A 25,341-nucleotide genomic window follows, 5' to 3' on the forward strand; every position below is an offset into this window, starting at 1 on the left:
GTAAACATATTTGTGAAAAAAAAATAATAAATGTATGATATGAGAAATTAAGAAATATTGTGTTTTAATAAATTCTTCCAGTTACAGTTGCTATATTATTACTGTAGAGCTAAATTTTTAAAAAGTTCGACCAAATATAAAAGTCTTTACCTATTATTGTTTTAAATACCAATTTTCGATCGATGTTGGAAAATATTTTGGTTTGTACTCGTTTCAAACATCGGGTTTTTCAATAAGAGCGCTTCAAAAGTGTTTAAATAAAACAAATATAGATATCAATGAAATTCTACTCATGTGAAAGTAGATTCGATACTATTATGTATAGAACTCGATTTCTTTTGCGTGTCTACCGTATGACAATTAAGTAATGAGACTGATTCCATAAAAACCGTATATTTGAAAATTATTCTACAACTCTGCCATCCTCTTCAAAGTAGTCCCCTTGGGCAGCTATACAGCGATTCCAGCACGTTTTCCATGCTTCGTAACATTTCTGGAACGCTTCGACTGGGATGTCCGCGAGTACCCTCGTCACGGCCGCCTGGATGTCCGTAATCGACTCAAAATGGGTTCCTTTGATCACCGATATTGTGTTAGGAAACAAAAAAAGTCACAAAGTGACATGTCGGGCGAATAAGGCGACTGTTGCAACACGGCGATCCCTTTAGAGGCCAAATACTGGAACACGCTGAGGGCGGTGTGGCACGGCGCGTTGTCGTGATGACGGATCCAGTTACGAGCGCTATCTGGGCGCACCCTATTGACTCGAGTACTTGGCAATAGTAGACTTGATTCACAGTTTTCCCCAGTGGAACGAATTCTTTGTGGACGATTCCACGGTTATCAAAAAAGACAATAATCATCGTTTTCACCTTCGACTTGCTCATTCGCCCGTTCGTTTTCGTTTTTCCATTTTCGTGACGAGCATTACAAACACACGTCTACTCAACTTGACGCAGCAGGCGAACTAAACAAGGTTTACCACAAGCGCGGCAATAAAATCAGTCTCATTACTTAATTGTCAAACCTCGTAAGCACGCTTGCATAAGTCCAGACACTGAACCCAATTCTCAACAGTTTTCAAGCATAAGTCGGCAGCAATATTGGCATAGACTTGACATAGCTCCCCAAGAAATAGTCTAACGGCGTCAAATTGCGCGACCGAGAGGGACAATTAACTGGGTCATTTCGTGAGACAACACGTTAACCAAACTTGGTGATTGCGACATTCGCTGCTTGGCACAGTAACGTGTCGGTAATGATCATCACGGTAAAAGTACGGCCCAATGACGCCTCCGGCCCATAACCATACCAAACCGTATTTTTTTCGGGATGTAGTTCTCCACAACGTCGTCACAGAGATGCCCAACGCTTAAGAACGACTGATTTGAGTTTTCCTCAATTTAGGTGCTAGCGGCAGCAATATTCTCCACACTACCGGCATTTCTCTGTCTCACTGGCCCGGGAATATTTTGTACTGTGCTTGTTGATTCAATTGTTTATCTGTCAGGATGATTATGACGCCCATAAATTGGATGTAACGATCTTAAGTTGAGGCCACTGACTTCGAATTTCGGCAGCAAATTTTAATAATTTCCACTCGTTGGACCGTATATCGTTCCACAATAAAATGGTAATCCTTACTGAAGAGAAATGTCAAAAAAGCGGGAAAAATATGGCGTTGTTTGCTGTCCCTATCGGTCTACTTTTGTAGCGGCTCTATTGAAAACCCCCCTTTGGGATCAAGTCTAAGACTGAGTCTTTTCTATTGGATTGTAGAATATAATTCAATGTACTGCCATACGAAGCTTTAACATTTCCCCATCTTTCTGCCAATTTATGGATTACAACCCAAAAGAACTGCACCGGTGGCAAAAAGTGAACCAGTCTTGCAACATGGATCCGAACGTTGTCATGTTGTAATATTAATGCCTCATGTCAAGTTGCAAGTTCCCACTGATTTTCGGCACTCGCTAATTTCAATTAATTTCAGAAGCTCATAATACAACAGCCGATTTAGCTGGATTTCGTTTCATATGCGCTTTCTAGCATTTGGGGTAAAGTCATAAATCATCATAAGCTTCCACGGAAATTCGATGAATTTCGGTTGCGGCAGAAGAATGTTCTTTCAAATGAACTGTGTTTTTTTTTAAGTAGGGAACCTCGAAATGGATCACCTTTTATTACAGGGTACATAAGGTTTGCCAAGAAATTTTTAACGCCCAGAACGAAACAGCGTAGACCACATTAAGTATCACTGTGACCACCTGAGTGGATTTAACTATCTATCTATTCGCAAACTAGCCCTTCAGGTTTTGATATATTGATCTGTAATTTTCCATAAGTCCTTTCTTCACCAAGAAACTACTCATTTGTCAGAATTTTCGATATCTGATTTTGACCGATAACATACTGTTTTCATCAATCTGGCCGACAGGGGTAGTGCTCGAAAACTGTACGAAAAGATGTGGCGACTAACTGATGGTTTCAAGACCGGAGCATATTCTTGTAGAATATCCAGAGATGACCGATGCCCCGAGCCTGCTGAATAGCAATGAATGCAAAACACCATGAAATGCGAACCCGATTCCCCAATCGATGACGATGGAGCGAACGTTCCAATGCCCGACCATAAAGAAATTCCAATAGCAATTACCGTCTGAAGAACGGAGATCGATGAAAGAAGCATGCATCAGCTCTTTCGAGCGTACTGTGTGAAAGATTTAAGCCCATCGTCAACAAACTGATTGGACCTTATCAGTGCGACTAAAGACTTCCACATCACTGTTGACAGTAATAAGTTCGAAGTCGCAAATCTACCTCGAAACCCAACGCAGAATAACGCTTGCCATTGGTGCTACTTCGGACTGAGTAGGCGATTGAAAAGTAAAGTCCTCTCTCGACTCACAAATATCAAATTCTACAAGAACTCTTATGCTTCCTGTCCTGCTATATGACATGGACGATGAAAACATCTGACAAGTTGAAGTTACGAGTTTTCGAGAGAAAGGTTCTGCGGAAGATTTATGGTTTGTTTCACATTGGCAACGGAGAATATCACATTCGATGCAACGATGAGCGTACGAGTTATAAGATGACATAGACTTCGGCTATAACCGCGTAAGCGATGTCTACGCATATAAGATGATGATGATGATAATGATGATGTTAAAAGTGTGATGTTGATTAAATAATGAACATAGTATTGTGATCAAAAAATAAAGGTGAATTTGTTTATAAAGTGTAAATTGTTTATTTAATTTTGCAATCAATTTCATGCCCTTCAAAATAATTCCCGTCCTATAAAACAATAATACTTTAGCCAAAGCTTTTTCCAGTCTTCGAAAGAGTCGAAATATTATTTTTCCAGTACAGCCTTCAAGGCCATCTTCTACTCAACCTTTATTTCTTTAATCGCGACAAAACGGCGTCCCCTCATTGGTATTTTAAGCCTGCTGAATAGCTAGTAGTCGCACAGTGCCAGGCGAATATAATGGTTAAGGAACAATATGAGTCGAGTTTTGGACAAAAAAATTCGCGAAGAACCACTATAACATGGTGCTTTATCACGCTGAAGAAAGCAAGAGTTGTTGGCCCATACTTTCGTCTGTTGCAGAAAATAGCTTGAGGAAAGCGACGTATAACGCTCAAATAGTATTCTTTATCGACAGTTTGTCTTACTTTTGCTCTTTGATCGCAGTAATATCTAGCTGTAATCCAATATTACACTTTGATCGCACATAATTTGCTTTCCCAAGATCAATAAACGTCTTGCTTCTATGAAAACTTTTCAAAATGGTCCAAAATTTTGATTGAATTAGTTTTTTATTACAAAAAATAATACATTCAGTTTGAATTCACATTTTGAATTGGACACTGACAGGCACATACACATTATTTACACGCTTAAAGCTAATACACAGTGAGAATTAGGCACATCATTTTCGATTACTATTTAAATTGTGCATCGGTAAACACTATAATTTAGCTAAAGTCAATTAGATTAGCCTTAATGACACATTTAATTAGTATTTACTTCTATTTTTCCTACAATACTAGTAAATTTCAGTTAAGTAGTTAAATTTAGAATCGGCTAATGTTTCCACATTTCACTAGAGCAACCACTTTAGGAAGCTGCCTAAAACGGTTAAGCCCAACAACAGCGCTGGAACTGTCACAGTAAGAAAGCTGCGTGTACGATTGCCCGAACCACGCGCCGCACGATATTCCTCTTCCGGCAGATACTCGCGTATGTGGCGGGTCTTATTCATCATCCAGTGGAAGGCCTGCATGTTGCCCTGGCGTTTCAACTCGCCACCGACAAATTCGCGCACTTTCGCATTGTACTCGTTGAGGTAACGTTTCTGGTGGAGAAGCAATAAAAAAATTAATCAATACCGAAGCTCTGATGACCTGTACAACTTTTCTTACCTCCATTGCATTTAAAAGCGTTGGATCGATTAACTTTGGCTCAAAGGGCACCAAAGTTACTTGGCGAAATTCCAGGAATTTCATGCCATTTGGATGCGTCTTGCCTGTGTCGACTACTTCCAGCACATTTTTTAGCCGTACACCAAACTCGCCAGGTCGATAGAAACCAGCCTCTAAAATATTGAAAAAAAACCGAACCATAATTAACAGCTGCTTTACTACAAACCCTAAAACTGTTAACACCCACCGCTTGAAAAGAAATAGCCCTCCAGAAAACCATGGGAGCCTTCTTCGCCGTAAGCAATAGAAATTGGAGCTGTGAGTATAAAGATATAGTTCATTCTTAGAAAATATCTGCAAACAAGTTTTCAAACTATACTTCAACTTACGTTCCTTAACCGCTCCGTAGGCGCCTATACCGCTACCCGTCGTCTGTGGATAATCCACCATATTTTCCCACTCCAAGCGACGCACCAAAACATCCACACCGGATGCACGTAAATTGGAGGGAAACCGTAACTTTGCCAGCACCAAAATACCAGCCAACACATTCGTATAGGCGCGTTTCATGTCGGCCGTCGGTTCACCGAAAATAAACGTACGCGATACATCGGTTGTACCCTCGTAATATTGGCCACCCGATTCAATGACCAATAAACTCTGGTCGGTGACTTCGATATCGGTGACATTGCTGGAAATGTAGTACGGTAATGCGGAATGTTCGCCGAAAGCTACAACGCTGCGCTTCGACAGACCACGTGCATTATTCTGCGAGAGGCGCGAACGATCGATCTCATATTTCACCTTCTCCTCGGTCCATTGCTCGATGAAGAACTGGATTTCGAAATGAGAGCATCTAATAACTAAATTACTTCAACATACATCGGAATACGTGGACACTTACTCTGTTCTCTAAAATGCTCATGGCTTCACAAATGGCTGCGGCATCACGCACATGCGCCTCACGCATGCCTCGCTGCTCTTCGGGCGTTTTCTGCGCGCGCATAAAAATTATGGGCGAAGCCTCGATGTAAACTATATTGCTTGGTAGTGCCGCGTAGACGGCCTCAGAAGCACCTTCTTCATTCACACATGGACCCGGTACGAGTACACGTTTCCAGATTTGCGCATAGGTACGCAGATCGCTCCACACTTTGTTGTATTCACGAATTCTGCGAGAATAATTTGTAGATTAGAAAAGGTGACATGTAAAATATTAAATAATTTTTACTTCACACAACGTTCGTTGTAACAGTCGGTACGCAAATGGAAGTCAATGCCCTGTGTCATTTTACTATGGTCCACGTAGAAGAAGATCTCATCGTGGCTCACTACGAGGTAGGACTGGAAAATAACGAATACAAACTCCTTTCCTCTCGCTGTATGTTTGGCAAACTTACCTTCACGACCGGCGTATATGGCAAGTCCAGTCCACGTATATTCAGCAAGTAAGCTATCTCGGTGAGTGATGTAACGATCATGGCATTACAACTGAATTTCTGCAATTTCATTCTCAACTCGTCCACTTTAAACTCCCACTTGTCGCCGGCGAACTGTAGTTCTTGCACGCGTATTGTGAAATTAGAGGCTGGCGGACGATCCACCCATATCATATCCAGCAAATTGTTATTGATTCTGCTAAGCACCAGCAGCCGATTGCCCAGCTCGCGCTCCCAACGCATCCACAAATGGTGCGGCACAAGATGTGGATCGGCACCAACGCGCTGATTTGCATACAGTTTAGCCTTCAAATATAAAAATAAAAAAATTTTAATTATGTATCTTATATCAACTCTCCATTTGCCCTAACCGAAAGCCATCCCGTTATCGTTACACTATCGTTCAGACGATAAAGCTCCCATTCGCAGTCGATTTCCGCATCGGCTTGCTGCACATAGCGATTGTCCACCCAGACCGCCGCCGAACGCGCCGTAACGACAGCAAATGCTCCGATACCCGTAAAACCAGTGAGATATTGCACACGTTTGTCATTTTCGGCCATTTCCTGATTCAAATGCTCATCGTAAGGTGGTAATATGTATGCATCGATCTCGAGACCGCGCAGCGAGGAGCGTATCTTCATTTGTTCACGCAACGCATGCAGACGTTGCCGGTATTCGGTTACAGGTCTTAGCTGGAAGAACCAAGTACAAAATTAGACGTTGTATTGTGAGGCAAAAGAAGTAGTAATGTAAGATAAAATACCCTTAACACAAAATATAAATTTTTAATCCTTTTGAAATTTAACTCTCTAAGCAACAGCTCTTTTAATAAGCTCTGGGTTTGACCGTATTTCTGGAGTTCTCTTAAAGCAGAAATTATAGTGTTCATAAGATGTTAAGGAAATGTAATCATTCCTGCAATGCTCGAATTTTAAACTCCCAAAGAGCAGGAGGAAGGAGAGGGAGATGATATAAGGAGGTTATATTATATAAAATCTTACGGATGGCTCGAAAACTGACGATGGAGTTGGTGCGGGAATATACTGCCCTGTACTGGCAAGCTTTTAATCTGCCGGACCACTGCAGAACATTTCAAGTTGAGGTCTTTGCTACTGCGAAAGCCTCAGAGCTGGCCTCTTATGCACCTTCAGGCAATTCCATAGTCGGCATCTACGTAGACAGCCATCAATGCATTAACCTCGTATCGCATATCGACCAAAAGTGTCTTGGAAAGTAGGACAGCAGTGGAAAGTGCTGCCAGAAGTATGCAATTTCATTTCTACTGGATGACAGGCCACAAAGACATTGAGGGTAATGAAATAGTGGACAAGATTGCCAAGACTAGTGTATGCTTAACATCCGAAAACGTGATCAACATTGGGAAACCATGCACTGTCTAGGCGACCATCTGGTCAGAAGCATGGTAAAGAAGATCAAAACTCGATGGAACGAACTACCTGGGTGTAAAACTTCTAAAGTCATGTACAAAACGATAAATCGAAAGTACACCCAATTTCCATTAGCACTCGCTAGAAGAGACTGTAGGAATATGAAGGGAATACTAACTGGTCACTGTCTAGTGGCGACCCACGCTCGAAGGATGTGGCTGACTAATCGAGAAGACTGCAGGAAATGTCTAGAGCAGGACACAGGGAAACAAGGAAACATCTCTTGTGCACTTGTCTCGTGTTGGCAAGACTACGCTGTCAGAATCTTGGGTACCCACGATACATTAGAGGAGGTATCGATAGTAGGACCGCAAATTCTGTTAAAGTTTTCGTCAAACGCAGGCATCCTAAATCTAGCAACCTACTCTTGGACCTAGCAGCTGAACACCATCTGGTATCCCAAAGGATCAAAATTGGTTTATGCATGGCTTATTGGCCTACCAGATTAACCTTACCTAACCTAAGTGTAATTGAAAGAGAAGACAATTGACTACATCAGATAATTTTCCAAGGAAGGCGGATTGCAGTCAAAAGACTATTTTAAAAGTTGAATGCCCGCAACGCGCGACTTAAAGAAGGCTTTGAAAGTCCTCCATCATCAGGAGATATTTCCAATGATTATCCCTACTTTCCGAGCATATCTTGAGGTACTCGAATTGGGTATTACCTAACATTAATAACTGAAAGCTGACGAGCAACTGCTCTGTGGTATGCCAAGGTGTTTAATTCGAGCTTTTAGAAATACACAGCAAGTTTCGTTTAGACCACAATTAGTACAAGAACCAAATTATATTTTACGGTACTCGCTAAACTTATAGAAATTCTTTATTTGTTTTAAGCTCTAAAAGTGAAAATCCTTAGACAAAACATTTTTCGCTTTAGAAACTCTATTGCCTCTTATGAGTCGACAACTTCCGCTCGTTTGCGGATTGAAAACCTCGCCTCAGTTGTGCGGAGGGAAGATAATCATTGGGTTTATATTATCCTATAACGCCAAGCAGATATTGTTATTTTTTAAATCGCTAATACTTAAAAAAAATAAATGAGGAAAAAAATCTTAAAATCCACTTACCAATTTCCCCTTGCGATATTTGCAGACCTCACGAAAATATCCGGTCGGTTCATTGGCCGCTGAGCTGGTGACTAGCACAACTGTAAAAACAATAGAACACAACCAAAAGTATTAACTCAATTAGTTGATCATTCACTTGCTCATTAAGTCATTAGTAACAAGAAAACAGTCTTTTCGAGCGATCATTTAAAATGTTAACAACAAATGGGATTGGTTCTGCTAATGACATAATACCGGCATTATTTGGATTACCTAAAATGTTGTTATGGATTTGGGTGCTGAAAGATTTGAAAATACAAACTGCCAATAATGGAGAGTACAAAAGAGTACACAATATAAAATTGAGGAATTGAGAAAGCTTTTTCATAGCACTCAGTGTAAACACTCTTCTAAAAAGATTTTTTTTCGTGCAAAAATAATTAAAATAATTTAGCCTCAATAAATATAGCTGACATGCGTCACACGTCTATCTTAGTCAAATTCAACGTCAAATAGCAAATTTGTTTTTCCACCCCCACCCCCTTATTTTGTGCACAAAGTATATTGGCATGGCAATTGCAAAGGCACCCACATTTATCATAGCCAGGAGATATTTTTATTGAGAGTGTCGGCATTTTGTCAGCTGAAAGTCAAAATGTCCATAAAATTTGGTGAAATATGTATGTTAAACAAACATACACAGGAGAGTATTATATATGTAGGTGCCATAGAAACTGGGTGAAATGCTTGTGCAAATTAGAGGGGTTTGCCACAAATTTTATGTCAGCGCTACTAATTTTCCCATTCATTTATACATTAAATATTGTTGCTTGTATTTGTAGCATTGCAACAGCTGTTGCGCGAATTTCGAAATGTTATTTTTGAATACTTAAATTAAATTCGCAATTTATTGCTCTATTTTTGTGAAAATATTATTTAGAGAAGTGTGAGACACGAAGATACTAAGGTGGGAGTATGAGATTTATCATAAAATTTAAATAATAAATTATAAGGTGATGTTCATAGCATCAATATTTATTAATGAAAAAAATGTCTGCAAAATATGTTTAAAAAAATAAGACTGTGTTCAAAATGCTCAAAAAGTATTTGTATCAATGACCTCATTCTTCATTCATTACTTAGAGCGATAAAGACATATGACTCTATAATGACTAGATCTGAATGATTTCACCTGAGATTGGGAAATATTTCATTACCATTGCCTTGGACAAATTTGCGTGAAGATATCTTCTGAAATGAAAAAGTTTTCCATACAAGCACTTGATCCGGATCGTTCAGTTTTTATGACAGCTATATGCCATAGTATATATGTATATGTATCCAGATCCATTATATTTTGAGTGCGTAAACAAATTTCTGATCCCGAAACGTTCAGAATGTTGGAAAACGCCTTCAGTAATAGTTGTTTGGCGCGGCAAGTGTTTTTATTAGTAAAAATTATTCAAAGAATCCACCATTATCAACTGATGATTATCACGTCAAAAAAATAAAGAAATTGGCGCTTGAGAATTGTCGATTAAAAGTCTGTGATCCCAGTGGCAACGTTTATATGTCAAAAGAATCAATGAAAACCATTTTGAAGATCATTTTGCCCTAAGAAAAGTGAAAACACGATTGATTCCAAAATCACTCAATTTTATCAAAAAAAAATGTCGTTTCCGACTATTAAGATGTGATGAAACGTACTACTACTGGCGATGAGTCTTGGATCTGTGCCTACGTCCCGGAATCTGACGATCAATCGACCCAATATGGAGGCTAAGATGTGCTGAAGTCGAAGCAACCACAACAAGGCAGGTCAAAAATCAAGGTTATGTTGACAGTTTTATTCAATTATCGAGGTATGGTTTCTTTCAACCAGCCAAACTTTCAACAAGGAATACTAGTTGAGTATTATGCGTCGTTTATGCGAAGCTATTCGTAAAAAGAAGCCGGATTTTGGGCCGACAACTCTTGGTTTTTGCACCACGATAATGCACCGTCGGATACTACGTAAATTCTTCGTTAGTTTTTCGCCAAATTTGGTTTTGACCGCTTGAAGCTGTATGTGTCATGCTAGTTCAAATAACTTCATTATCGATACTCTCCGTTTTTTTTGATAATCTACACTCAGGTGCCCCGACAATGGCTTCTACACGTCACACGTAACATGTCCGAGGTTCACACTCTCGTATTTTCTGGCAACTGATTGAATACGCGGCTGATAACTGAAACTGTAGGCAGTTGAAAAGACGACATGTATGAAATATTGATCATAAAAAAGCTGTCGGCGCGATATGTTTTCCAGCAGTGTTTGACGCAGTTTAAAAAAGTTCGAAAAAGTTTCAGAGTTCTTTCGTGACCGCCCACGAAGCATACCCACTAAGTGTCACAGAATAATCGAAGTAGTGAACTTCTAAAAGTGAACCTGTTCCAAGAAAGGCGAATACTCTTCTATCGACCGAATTATCGATCCAATTCGAAGGGGAATTATAGAGCAGGGTATAATTAGGAGAAGAAAGGGCTTCCACCATGATATCAGATCGACATTGTATTTTTTTTTGTAATAATTTTTCACACCCGAATGAATGTTCTTTACCACGGATCACTATAATACAATGTTCCTTAAAATTCTGTATGCATCATTGAAGTGAATCGTTGAACTATATCCCTTTAATCATAGCGCTCTTTAAAAACTAAATATAATATTCGTTTATAGCATTGTTATGCGTGAGCTGACAGACTACAAATAAATAATTGAAAAATCCCCTAGGAAATTTTACGCATTAATATATACTATTTTTTTATATAAAAAATACGAAAAAATAAAAAGTGCCGTTGAACCAATTTCATGGTCGGCAACCGAATTAAGAGCATATGGCCCACTGTGGATTGATGCTGCCACAGTTGAGTGATGACGCTACTACCGATCATAATTACCGCAGCCAACGACCACATCACACAACTATGGCGGCAGCAGCGCAAGCATAAACGCTTGATTTATTTCCAAAGTACCATGACAGAAGATTTTCGAAAAAGATTTCTATGAAATATTTCTAAATACTTTATGTTATTGTTAAATGTCGACAGAGTCATGCTTGTTAAAAATATGAAATTACTAAAAAGCGAAGCGATATTATTAATCACGTATACGCACCGTGCACCGACGTATTCACTCATGACGTGAACGAATTAAAAATAAAATCTATCTATCAACAGAAAAAGGCTCGATGTTTGTTTGTATGTATAGTTTATGTAGACATTGTGTTTAATGAATTTGAAGTGGCTTTCGGAAATAGAATTTTCTGAAAATTCAGTTTTTAGTTGTAGTTTGAAGACCGTTATTCTAAGGTTTTGAGTTGCAAATACTATTGAAATTTTTTTATTTTTTTTAACTACAATTTCACTTGAAATGTATGTACTATATGCTTTTGAAATGAACTTGGAGCAAGAACGGTACGATCAGCATTTAACCTGTAAATGAACAAGGAAAGTTTTAGAAAAATGGCGTGCCACTTTTCAACACAACCATCTTTTGATTCAATTCACAAGAATTAGTGAGGTTAAGTTTTTCCATTCAACATTTTACTGTGATAAAGTATGAGTACAACTGCTGATGAACGACGATGATTTTGATATCGCAGGCCTCAACATCCGCGCCATTAGTTCTGACTTCTCTAGACTGGATAAGGAAGCGAAGCAAATGGGTCTGGCAGTGCACGAGGGCAAGGCGAAATATCTTCTGTCATCAAATGAACAGTGGTTGCTTCCCGACTTGGCTCTCACTTCACTGATGACAGTCATAACTTCGAAGTCGTAGAAATTTCATCTGTCTTGGAACCAGCATTCACACTAACAAGAACGTCAGTTTCGAAATCCAACGTAGAATGATTCTTGCAAACAGGTGCTACTTCGGACAGAGTAAGCAATTGCAAAGTAAAATCCTCTCTCGGCGAACAAATACTAAATTTTACAAGGCGCACTATTATAAGCTCGACTATAACCGCGTAAGCGGTGTCTATGCCAATAAAGAAGAAGAAGATGTAAAGTCGGACTGGTGGAAAAATACATTTTCTTTAACGAATGGTTCCTTTTTTTTAGAATTTGGCTTCGACTCTGTCCAATAATTCGATACAACAGATCCCTGTTACCATTTTGAGCTTCTTCAAGCACATGCTGTAGAACAAGGGTGCCAGCGCCATAGCTCGCTTGGCTACATTTTATACCCAACAATATGAAATGACTTCGACTGGCGCCATCTGATGCGCAGTTGATCACTCGAAACTAATGGAATAAGCTACTGCTGCTTGACATTGGCTTGCATTCACTTAGCTTAGTTATTGTGCAGTAGAAATATAGTTTTGAGTCGAAGTGTCTTTTGTCATTCTATGAACTATCCATATTGATGTGGAAAAGATACCTTACGCAAAGGTACTCGTATGTTAGCCACGCTCAACACTCTAAACATCTATACTGATGGCTCGAAAATGGACGATGGAGTTTATACTGGAATATACTGCCCAGAGTTAGGAATAAGGCAACATTTTAATTTGCTGGACCAGTACAGTATATTTCACGCTGAGGTCTTTGCTATTGCTAAAGCCGCGGAGTTGGCCTCTAATGCAACTGCAATCACAGTAGTAACCTTGGCTAGGAAGCACGGCGACAGGGGAGAGTGTTGTCAGAAGCAAGCAACTTTACCTCTACTGGGCGCCAGGCCACAAAGGCATAGATGGCAATGAAATAGTGGACGAGATTACCAAAAACATTGGGAAACCTATGCATTGTCTATACGCCGATCTTGACAGAAGCATGATAAAGAAAATTTAAACCCGATAACCCGATAGCCGCGCTACCTGGAAACCAAAATTGCAAAAGTCATTTGCAAAACGTTAGATCGGAAGTACATAAAATTCCTATTGGCACTCGATAGAAGAGACTGTAGAAACATGATTTGAATACTAACTGGTCAGTGTCTTGTGGCGACAGCCGCCCGCAGGATGGGTCTGACAAATCGAGAAGACCGCAGTAAATGTCTTAGAGCAGAGCACAGGAAACAATAGCGCTATTGTGCACTTATTCCGCATTGGCGAGAGACTTCGTTGTAAGCATCACCACGGTGTGATACATTGGAGGTATCGACAATGAGGCCGCAGAGTTTGTTATAATTCGCGTCAAGCATATGGCGAACCAATTAAGCTACATCCTAATCTAAACAATTTTTGTTGTCATTTAGCTCCTAAATTAAACCTTGAGTAGATCCGAGAAGACGATGGCCATCACCTTTCCAGTTTGCGCTATTCGCCTTCTTTGAAACAAGGTTGCCGGGTGAAACTCACAATTTCGACTGTAGGTTGGTCTCTGCTACCTACCAGTGGATCCATGTGTCCTCGACGGTAATAACATGAAAGCTCTTTTGGCTTGTACTCAAACTGCTTTAAATAGTACTGCGAAGTGGTTTCACGGTTAGGCTTTTTGTCCGGAGTTACCAAGCGCGACATCTATCGTTCCGACAGCTTCCTCATGTCTAGTATTTCATGCGGAATATAGTTCAAGCATTTTTTTTAGATGCTTACTATCTCTGCATCTCATGCACCTGCAATTGGCAGTTTGGAAACACAATATCGTAGACTTTCCTCATGTTATCCGGAACCTTGTTTTAGACAACAAATTGTGGCTCATCAAAACTCATCTGCGATCATGTTGAAACTTACTAAACCAATTTTTGACGATCCCCACCGATGAAGAATCAGCGACAGATATTCCTCGTTTTTCTTTTTTCTAAAATCCGCGGGAGAACCCCTTCAACACGGGGAATCGTATAAAAGTACGATGAAATTTTGGCTGCAGCTGCCTATGAGAACGTCTATTGCAACATCGGCTTGATTTATTGTCATTAGCGGCTGTTGTTAACTACTTAACGGGCCGTCCTCGTATATGTAAGGGCCTTCCAGCAAAGAATTATAATTGATTGATTGCAAATTCTTGGCTACGGTCACAGCATTAAGATTTTTAATTTTTTATTTGTTTTCATTTTAAAAGTATTAACCCCACAAGTGCCTGTATTAAGTATTTCGAAATATGAAAAGCGAAAATAAATTCAAAAATATTTTAATTACTGCCAATCGAAGCTCAAGCATTTAGCTTTGTCGATTTTTCGCTACAAATTGTTGGATTACATTAAAATACTTCAACAGTGGCGGTCATAAAAATAAGACATAAATATTTTCCACATTTTAGCTACCACCATCGAACACTGAGCACACAAACAACAAGCGGTGAGGAATATCTCTCTGCCAGCACACATGTACTCACCTAGAATGCTCAACGCCAATCGCCAAATCCATTTAGCTGTCGACATCTTTGCGGAATGCTCTGCTCCAGCTGCTGTTGCCGTTGTTGTTGATGTTTATGTTGTTATTGTTATTGCTGCTCATACAATTTTCATAAAGTTTCGCGACTATCCGAACGTGCGCGGCACACAAATGGCTCTGACTTCAGCGCTTACGCACACCCACACGCACACAGTCGCCACAACAAATCACTTTTCCGCAATTACCGCAAAGTGCGGTGTGAGTTTTCTTTTCGCAAATCTCATAAACTTTCTAGGCCTCAATGCAATTGCTATGCTTGTATGTATCGCATTGAACGCTTGGCCGTTCGCAATTTAGATCCCGCACACTCTGACACTACCCGGTAGCGCTATCTGAAAGAGAAGACATTTGCGGTTGCGTTGCGGTGAATGCGGTTTCGTTATCGCGCCCGTTTTTTGATTAGCGATTAAAGTGCGAAGTAAACAACACAGATGCCTTAATCGTTGCGCACACATTGTTGCTGCCGCGCTTGAGCGACTGAGATTTTAATATTTTATCTGTTTTCTGCATTAGTGGAGACATACATACATACATACACGCGCACATTTGTTCACACGTTAGATATGCGAGATACGCGTCTAGTGGGCTTGTTTCTCTAATGACACGCGTAGTTAAATTAAAATAGAAAATCTTAAAGATTTGCTCGAGCATTTTTATTATTAAGAATTCCTTTACGACATGTGTGCTTTGCATATAAATTGTTAATAAGCAAGTAAGAAGAGGCTACGTACAGGTACGGGGAAGTATATATGTACGTCAGTAGATAGTATACTATCTAGTGACTGATACCCAGAGCATTGTGAAATTATGGATAGAGCACTTCTCCAACCTACTGAATGGCAGTAAAAGCATAACACCTGACAATGGTGAAATCGATTCCTCAATCGAAGGAGCAGAAGTTCGACGTTCCATTGCCCAACCAAGAAGAAATTCCAATAGCAATTACTTGTCTCAAAAACAACAAAGCGGCGGGGGACGATGGGTTGCCGGCCGAGCTATTTAAACACGGCGGCGAAGAACTGCTGAAGAGCATGCATCACCTTCTTTATATAATGTAGTCGGACAAAAGCATGCCCGAAGATTGGTATTTAAGTGTGCTCTGCCCGATCCACAAACAGGGAGACCCCACAATCTGCCCCAATTACCATGGTATAAGCCTCCACAACATCGCAGGTTCTATCGAGCGTATTATGTGAAAGATTAAAGGCCACCGTCAACAAAGTGATTGGACCTTAGCAGTGTGGCTTTAGACCTGGAACAACTGACCAGATATTCACCATGCCCCAAAACTTGGAAAATACCCGTGAAAGAAGAATCGATCACCTCTTCGTCGATTTCAAAGCTGCTTTCGACAGCACGAAAAGGAGCTGCCTTTATGCCGCGATGTCTGAATTTGGTATCCCCGCAAAACTAATACGGCTGTGTAAACTGACGTCGATCAACACCAAAGGCTCCGTCAGGATCGGTAAGGACCTCTCCGAGCCGTTCGATACCGAACCAGGTTTCAGACAGGGCGACTCCCCATCGTAGGACTACAACTGCTGGCGTCTATGACATCTATATCATTGGCCATAACAACCACGCCGTTAATTCTGCTTTCTCTAGAATGGACAACGAAGCGAAGCAAATAAGTCTAGTAGTGAATTTCGGAGTGGTACCATAGATAATTTCGCCAGCAACACCGCTAGTCTCGAAATCCCTCGCAGAATAAGTCTTACCAAGAGGTGCTACTTCGGAATGAGTAGGCAATTGAGAAGTAAAGTTCTCTTTCAACAAACTTAGACCAAATTCTAAAAGTCACTCATCATCCTGCTATATGGTGCAGAGGCATGGACGATGACAACATCTGATGAGTTGGCGTTACGAGTTTTCGAGAGAAAGGTTCCACGGCATATTTATCGTCCATGCGGCAATGGCGAATACCGCAATCGATGGAACGATGAGCTGTACGACATACGAGGTGTGTTCAAAAAGTATCGCAAATTTTGAATTTCCACGGGTTACGTATATTCGAATTTCGAATTTTTTGTGGCGTTATGTTGGTACTCATGTCTCTCACTTATGCCGACAAGCTCGGCCATTTTGAATATTCATTTAATTGTTGACAGCTGCTTTGCTTGCACGTGTTTTGGATGGTCTTCGATTTTTACCTATCAAAAAATTGCACCACGATAATGCCCCTGCTCACACACATCGTTTCTTGTGCGCGACTTTTTGGCCAAAAACAACACATTAATGGATAAAAACACTCCTGCTCGACGCAGCAACCACCGGGGAAAGCAGAGAAAGAGGAAGATTTTCACTTTATTGGAGAGATCAGGAGAAAAAAGACCTATCTACACTTAAAATCTTTAATTGTCGTCAAACAGCGAAAAGGATGAACGACTGGCGCTCTGTTATGAAATCGACTATTTCCGGCGAGATACAAATTTTTCTATCTGATAATGAGAAAAATGTTGAAAACCGTTAGGTAGAGAACCTCTCCCTATCAACCAATTTTTCAGAGCACTAAGCGAAAAAAAACATTCTCTTTTAGACCATCTCTAATATATACCATGTTTTATATTTTTCCTACTATAAAGACAAAAACGCAAGCCAAGCAATTGAAATCGTAAATGGTCTTGTTGGACTTGAAATGATGAATGACTAAACTTTAAAATCGGATCTATACTGTCTACAATTGCACCGTCTGATGAGAGCAATCACTTGAAAGCGGTCAGAATTGGCCAATAGACGAGGAATTGTACTACATAATGTCAGACCACACATCGTTAGTGTTTCGCCAAAAGTCTCGAGATACTCAATTATATTTTTATATATGTATATTATATTTATTTTTTGTTCTACTAATTTCCATAGCATCTGGTACACTTGACTAATACTATAAAGTTTTGTTTTTCTAATAGTAATCTAAAAGTTTTTCCTTGTCCCACATTCTTTACTGATTATCAACGCCAAGCAAATTTGCATTTTTTCAACAGATAAGGGTATGACGAGCGGGTGCAGTTCATTGCAGTATTTATAATAGAATTAATGTTATTCATTTTTAATAGAGATGTGAGCACTGTATTATTCCGTTTGAAGAGTAAAAATTGCATATGAGCAAGCACATTATTTTTTTAGATCAGTCTAAGCAAGTAAACGTGATACAAAGTCAATAATTGTCATTATGCTTATAACGGCTCGTCTTTATTAATGTTAACATTGCAGAAGATACATTTTAGTCTGAAACGAGTACACTAAAATCGGCAAAAAAAATCTTTTATGCTGTACTTTTGCTAAAAATATAGTTGTTTTTATATTCTTTGAAATTTTTCTTATATTTAGTCGTTTTCATGGAACTTTCTTTGCAATTATCTGATTGGTGATGATCTGCTAGATTCTCTGCCAATATAAAATGGTATTGATTTGGAATTTCTGTAGACGGCTATACATGATTTTTTTTTTTTTAATTTAGTAGCGAAAGATTTACTCTGTATTTGAATTACTACTTTTAATTTTACAGTATTGGACCTAACAGTATTTGTCTAGGATTAAAACACATACTTAGTATTTATTCAGGTCTACTTGCTAAGAGGTTCTGAGGTTAAGACTAAAGAAATAATTGCATTTATTGCGAAATTATATATTAAAATCATGGCTAGATAATTTTTGTTCTGGCTAATGATGTTCACTAGATCCAATTAAATATAAGAAAAATCTAAGGAGGTGTAAAAAAAGAAATACATTTTTTTCCTTAGAAAGTCTCAGTAATCTGTACAGTGTTCTGTAGTTATAAAAACCAATTGCCCGAAGTTTTGGTTTCGCCGATTCAGTTCCTTTAATTTTGATTTTAAACTCTTAATTCAAATCAATACATACAACAATTAGACCTTGTGAAGGAAGCAATATCGCAGAAGTGCCCAGCTTTGCCTATTAGGAGAGAAATTGTGTTCCTCTGGGACAGTGCCAGGACGCTCACACAAATAGAGACTCCTTGGAAGCACTGGAACTTAATGTGACATTCTTATGCACTCACCTTAAAGTCCGAACCTGGCATCAACTGATTACTGCATGTTCCCGTTAATCGCGAATAATTTTTGTAAATGTTAAACTGCCAGATGTAGACTATTCAAAATATAAACGATTTCCTTTTACTACACCTAATAATATGACGGTCATTCAGATTTAATAAATAACAACTCTAACTCAATTCCACTCTGGATACTATGGTATGTTCACTACCCCTAATTTCGGACCTTGAGACCCAGTAGTGAACAAAATATTGCATCCATAACTTAGAGTGAGACCGTGCAGAATCGACTTGGCGCCGTTTGCAGCAACTCGGACTTACGTATGGAACGAATAAGCGTATTTTACGTCGTGATCTTATATTGAAAGCGTATAAAATACAGCATGTGCAAGAACTGAAGCCGCTCGACCTTCCCAAACGACATCGTATCGCTTTGTGGGCTCTTGAAAAGTTCCAAGAAGATTCGACGTATTCGAGCCAAAATTTTGTTCGGCCTTGAGCTCCATTTTTAGCTTAATGGATATGTAAGACGGCGTCACTTCCCACACATCGCATCAATCAATAGATTTATTGAGAGAACACTTCGGTGAGCAGATAATTTCGCGTTTTGGGCCCATCGATTGGCCACCACGATCGTGCGGTATCATACTAATAGACTTTTTCCTGTGCGGATATGTAAACTCTTAAGTCTATGCTTACAATTCCGTTTCGATTCAGGATTTGGAGTGAAAGATCATGCGTGTCAATCGCCAGTTACCAGTCGAAATGCTCGAACGAATCATCGAAAATTGGACTCAACGAAAGAGATAATCCTTTAATAATATAGGATAGTTGTTCCGAAGAATAACAAACATTCCCCTGTAAATTTGAGGTTTTTTCTTTATTAAAGTAGGAAACATCGAAATAGATCACCTTTTATATAACATATTATCGGAATGCCAAAACCAAGTAGCACTTTTTAGCAGCAATGATAAATCTGAAGCACGTACATATAATTCATCAATTATTCATAATGCTTTTGTTCCTGCGTAGAACTGGTTTTTTGCTGGACAAGTTGCAAGATTTGGACGTGCTACTCGATTTTTTTAACCAAAAACCCGCGTGCTCACCACTGACCATTTGAAATACATACATATATACTTCGTTAAGTATCTATGTGTGTATGTATATTATATATACGTAGTTTGAGGGCTTGTTAATGTGCTTCACACACCCACCATGCAACGGAAGCGAAATTTTATTGCTTCCTCTCGGACGAATGTCTTGTTTGTTTTGAAAGCTGCTAAGTTTAGACGAATAAAAGAAGCACTGTGCATATTAGCCGTTACCGTTTCGGTTGAATAACACTAGGTGGAAGAGAAGTTCAAGTCAAAAGAAGTTCAAAATCAAAAAACTGAAGTTGCTTTCATAAGTTTTGTATTCCACGCCTTAACAATAAAGCGACGCCAGTAGAAAGCTGCGCACTCTATGCGTCTAAAAACTCAGCGTACTTATTTGGCTACTGGTTAATTAAAAACGAATTGACAAATTAGAATTATTGGTTAGAACAAACGCGACCTTCCGACGTTGCCAAATTTGGTGAGCCCAACCAATAAATAAAAAATACTTTTCTAATTTAATGAAATTGTATGCTTGCTTGCTCATTCCAGCGCCAGCCAATTATGAATGCGGCTTTCTATGGGCAACAGGCACACATACTAAGTATGTACTTATATGCATGTACATGTGTTTGGCATATATGTAGATAGTATTATATATGTATATATACTATATATTATATATCATATAGCATCTAAGCAGCTAAATTATGCACTTCATTTAAATGTAATAGTTTATTTAGTAAATTGTCGTTGGTGGCATTTCAACGGCTTGCCTTGTTCCAAGCGCTATGTGGGTTGCAAGTGTTGCAAAAAAATGCAACAACAACACTTTTAATTGTAGCTTAAATATACTAGCAATTTACACTAACGTCAGTTGAATGCAACAGCTGCCAACAAGGGCAAATTCCATGCAAATTCATATTTCTTTTTTGATCTAATAAAATTAGTTAAGCGTTGGCAAACGCAAGTAGCGCTGCATAAACGTACGTAGATGTGTGCGTGAGTATGTACATATATTAGGCAATGCAACAAATGCGTAAACGCACACACCGGACACACACATGTGTGTATTTCCTTCCTGTACTTGTTTACTTGTGTCCATGTATGCATGTACTACTTATGTATAGTTGTATGGGTGTGTACATAAGGAAATATCAGCTGTTTATTGCGCTGGCAAACAATGTTGCAAGCAACTATTTATGACATTTGCTTTGTGGGCGAATTGTAATGCGTCCAACACTTGCTGTCAAAGGTCATATGCGACAAAGTGGCATATATGGATGGTGTCAAGGACGTGTGCCACTCACTTTGTGATACTTTTTTCAAGACTTTACAATAAGCCAATTCTACTGGAAGATTTGAATATGTGAAATTGGTATATCTGATTACATAAGTAATAGTATACATATTATTATTTGCAGATATCTGCTTAAATAAATGTGCTTTCCACACAAAAACTTAATTTTGATCGTGCAGTTTGTATGGCAACTATATGCTATAGTGTTCCAATCTGTATAATATTTTTGAAAATTGTAGCAATATCTTGGTCAATACATCATGCCAAATTTCAGGTAGATATCCGGTAAAATGAAAAAGTTTTTCATACATGAGCTTAATTTTGATTAGTCAGTTTATATGACAGCTATATCCCATAATGAGCCGATATCGCCGATTCCGATAAATGAGCAGCTACTTGGTGAGAGAATCGATATCTCAAAATCTAATTCGAGTATATACAGATAGACCAACAGCCGAACACAGCTAAATTGACTCAGCTCGTCACGCTGATCATGTAAAATACTACTTTATAAGGTCTCCGACGTTTCGATCAGGGTGTTCCAAACTACGTGATTAAGTTTAGGATACAAAATTAATAATATATTGGTTAAAAGAGAAGTCGCGTTATTCTCTTTAATGAGAGCCAATTATGTACCAGTCAACAACTCGGTGTATTTGATTACATTTTAAGACTTTTCCGTCCAAACTGCATTGCATTCTCCATATAAATAGTTTTTAAAGGCGACATCTCAAGTTTTCTCCTTCTTAAAACATGTAGTCTTCCAGTATATTGACCAATCATACTATACCGACATGCATATGTAAGTAATTTTGCGGTGTTCCAAGACCTGACGAATTCTTCTATGGGAACTTCAATGTAGGAAATATACATATTTGAGGTAGGAAAAGAAATACTCGACAAAATACGAGTAATTTTTAATGGAAGGTATATTTTTGCCTCAACCAGTCTTCATTTAACCCCTTATGGTCCCACAGCCAATTCTGGCATACTGGAATATATACCATTTATAATGTAGAGTATAGAGTCAGGCAAATACAAAGATAGTATTGGAAAGTAAGCTTAAACTTAAAGAACTGATCTAGACTTTAATATTTGATGGAAATAGAATAAAGTATATAAACTTCTAAAAATTAATCGAGTTTTCTAACCAGAGATTACGGTATATACGACAGATAGGAATATTACCAAAAATTATGCTTAAAATGTAAATTTGTAAACAACACACAACTACTCCGATTGAATAATGATCAGCGAAGGTAATTAGTAAGGTGAAGATGTTATCATTGCAGCCATAAATTCTATTTAAAGCATTAATGTTTTGCCCCGCATTCAACAATGTCATTTATAAGCAAACTACGAATGATTTATTAGCTGTGCTCGATTCGGCAAAACGTGGAGAGCAGCAAATGAAATAAACATCTTTATTCTGGTATAATGAAGGGGGGGAAAGAATAGCGAGCGGGTATGCTATCTCTTTTATAAATTCAGAAATTTTTTGGAGAGAGAGCAAAGCTCGAACTTAACAAGATGTGCCATTTCATCCGGAAATCCGGTTTCAACAAGACGGCGCCACTTCTCACGCATCGCATCAATCAATGGATTTATTGAGAGAACACTTCGGTGAGCAGATAATTTCACGTTTTGGGCCGGTTCTGGTTGTCTAAAGTCTATGCGGACCATCGCTACCGCTCCGATTCAGGCCTTGGAGCAAAACATCACCCAATGTCATTCGCCAGTTACCAGTCAATGTTCTCTCGAACAATAATAAACATTCCCGGGTTGTTACAGTATCAGGTTGGGTTTAACTGGCCCACTGTCACGCCATAAATTGCTTTGTAACGCCAGAGGAATATTCAGTTTAAGCTGAAGTATTCAACATATACCGGACATCAACGCTTTTTTCTAACATTAACAGCGAGTTAATATCAAAATTTGGTACCTCATCTAGTGTTTTGAACCGCGAAGCTCTAAGAGAAGTTTTAGATAAGGCAGGACATAGTCATAGGAGGATTTCCATTTTCTCTTTGCTGGTGACGCGTACTCAAACTGTACTGAAACAATTCCAAAACTCAAAGTTCAGAATTTCTTTGGGGGATTTCCTGCCAAATAACTTTTACTATTGATGTTACTTCGTAAATTTTTTCCGAATTTGTGTTAAAATGTTAATATTTGTAGACTTTGACACCCAAACCTCGACTTGAAACCGTCACTGCTCCAAATACTCTAGTACTTTCAGGTAATAAAATTTATTTTTTTAAGCTTTAACAACTTGCTAACGATACTTCATGATACTACCTTATCATAAAGTACCACAAATGAATTTGAAGAATCACATAACTGCCTATATTACATATAAACACTTGGTGAGCAGCATTGTCTTAACCCAAAAGCATTAACACCAAATTCACCCCCTCCATGTCAAGTGTTTCAGCCGGCAGAAAGAAATAGTTCAAAACAATTAAAATAAACTGAAAGAATAAACATTCGAAATTTATGAACTCCACACGTACGCGGCGCGACCAGTTGATTTGGGCCAAACAAACGAGAACGTGAATGTGAGTGTGTGTGTGTTCCTCAGCATATTGCACTTGATTTAGGCCGCAAAACAGCAGATACACTTTTCAAATGAAGCTTCATAGAAATTTGGATGTTTTTCGTTCATAAACATATGTACATACATATGTACTTTTGTATGTATAAGACTACATATTGTTTGCCTGAACATTGAACATGAACATTCCGCACGATAATTAATGCTCTGGCTATTTTAAAATCGAAATTTTGCTTATTTATATGGAGCAGCAATCATTTGCCACCGACGCATGCCATGTAAACACGCCAATATATTGGAATATGTACTTATACATATGTATGTATGTACATAGGTGCATGTGTGAAAATTTTTTGAGAATTGCAGAGTATGAAAGTTACAAAATTAAAAAAAAAAAATTTTAATTTTGTATCTAAATAATTGTAAATAAAACGAGGAAGCGCTAATTTAATAATTATTTTCTGCAATTAGCTACACTCGCGCGCAAAATTTACTATACAAAGTACTATTTTGTTTATATGCTCGCTAATTGGCTGCGAATACAAAAAACAAGTGACTCATGCGGCGCACAGCTGAGGCAGTGCCAAATAAAATTATGTTGCGTATATATTTCAAAAACTTTTTTCAACGAGCCAAATATTTTTTAAACTTTTTTTTGTATTTTTTTTTTTTTTCAATCACAAAACACCTTGAAAACTGAAAATTTCGACAATTTTTTTTTATTTTTGAACTCTTGGCAATGACCGCGTCAACATTTAAGATTGGAAAAGCAACGATGCGTGCAAAATAAATGTACATAAAATATATGTGTATGTGGCGCGCTGCTAAATCGTCCTTTTAATTTGTAACACTTTTTTAGGCAGCAACGTTACTCATACGCAGTGTGTGACTTTATAGTAGTTATTACTATACAATATCATTACAAGTTTTGTAGTTGTTTTTTTAACGAATTCGAATTTTCTATACAATCAGCTGATGTTCAGCAACAAAAATTTCACAATTTTTATTTTTTCTTTCAAAATTTGTTTAACCTGTTGGTTACTTGCACTTTCGTCACACGCGTGTATACCATATATATTGCATAGGCCAATGTTATGTGTGTCAAAAGACTTAGAATAACGAATAACTATAAATTTCCGTTACGTTTTTCTCGCTTTCCTCGAACCGCACGCAAGCAAAGCAAATAGCGAACTAAATGCGCGCGCCACGCTCAGCGTAGAATATTTTCTATTTTTTTCAAAATCTCAAAGTACGAAATAAATTCATTGCATTATGTTTCGAACAGCGCGCCAGCATGCGCTTGTGTGTGTTTGTGAGCAACAGCACATACAACAACGATACAGCGAAATAAAAAGTTCATGCGTTTGGTAAGTCAGCGGAGCTTTGGCGGCAAAATGGGTTAAGCAAAAGAAAATCGCTGCTGTTGGTTGGCGACAACAGCAATTGCCTCTTTGTCAGCTTGACAGGCGCAAATACACACACGCACACACATGTATGTATATCAATATTGTGCTTAGAGCGACAGTTAGCGCTAAGTGTTTGTGCGTTTGGCCTGCGCGTTCATAACTCGTAAATGCGGTGACGATGGCAGCGCTTACTGCGGCCGCTCTGCTCTGCTCCTAAAGCATTACG

At 38.7% G+C, this 25,341-nt stretch overlaps 1 protein-coding gene across 3 annotated transcripts; it reads right to left on the reverse strand.

Moving 5' to 3' along the window:
* Positions 1–3,802: 3,802 nt before the first annotated feature.
* Positions 3,803–24,974, reverse strand: LOC105231809 (xaa-Pro aminopeptidase 2). 3 transcript variants are annotated; one of them, XM_011213275.4, is made up of 11 exons: positions 24,853–24,974; positions 14,688–15,078; positions 8,394–8,473; positions 6,242–6,565; positions 5,832–6,176; positions 5,663–5,775; positions 5,336–5,603; positions 4,821–5,265; positions 4,679–4,747; positions 4,432–4,604; positions 3,803–4,364 (listed from the first exon to the last, which is right to left on the reverse strand). In XM_011213275.4, exons 2-11 carry the CDS (start codon positions 14,731–14,733, stop codon positions 4,113–4,115), a joined length of 2,115 nt encoding a protein of 704 aa, XP_011211577.2. In that variant the 5' UTR covers positions 14,734–15,078; positions 24,853–24,974; the 3' UTR covers positions 3,803–4,112. The 3 variants fall into 3 exon arrangements, with proteins under 3 accessions (XP_011211577.2, XP_011211576.2, XP_011211575.2); XM_011213274.4 differs by having other exon boundaries at positions 24,779–24,936; XM_011213273.4 differs by having other exon boundaries at positions 24,741–24,918.
* Between the last annotated feature and the right edge of the window lie 367 nt (positions 24,975–25,341).

The sequence above is a fragment of the Bactrocera dorsalis genome, chromosome 2 (genome assembly GCF_023373825.1).
Source record: "Bactrocera dorsalis isolate Fly_Bdor chromosome 2, ASM2337382v1, whole genome shotgun sequence".
Taxonomy (NCBI): Eukaryota; Metazoa; Arthropoda; class Insecta; order Diptera; family Tephritidae; genus Bactrocera; species Bactrocera dorsalis.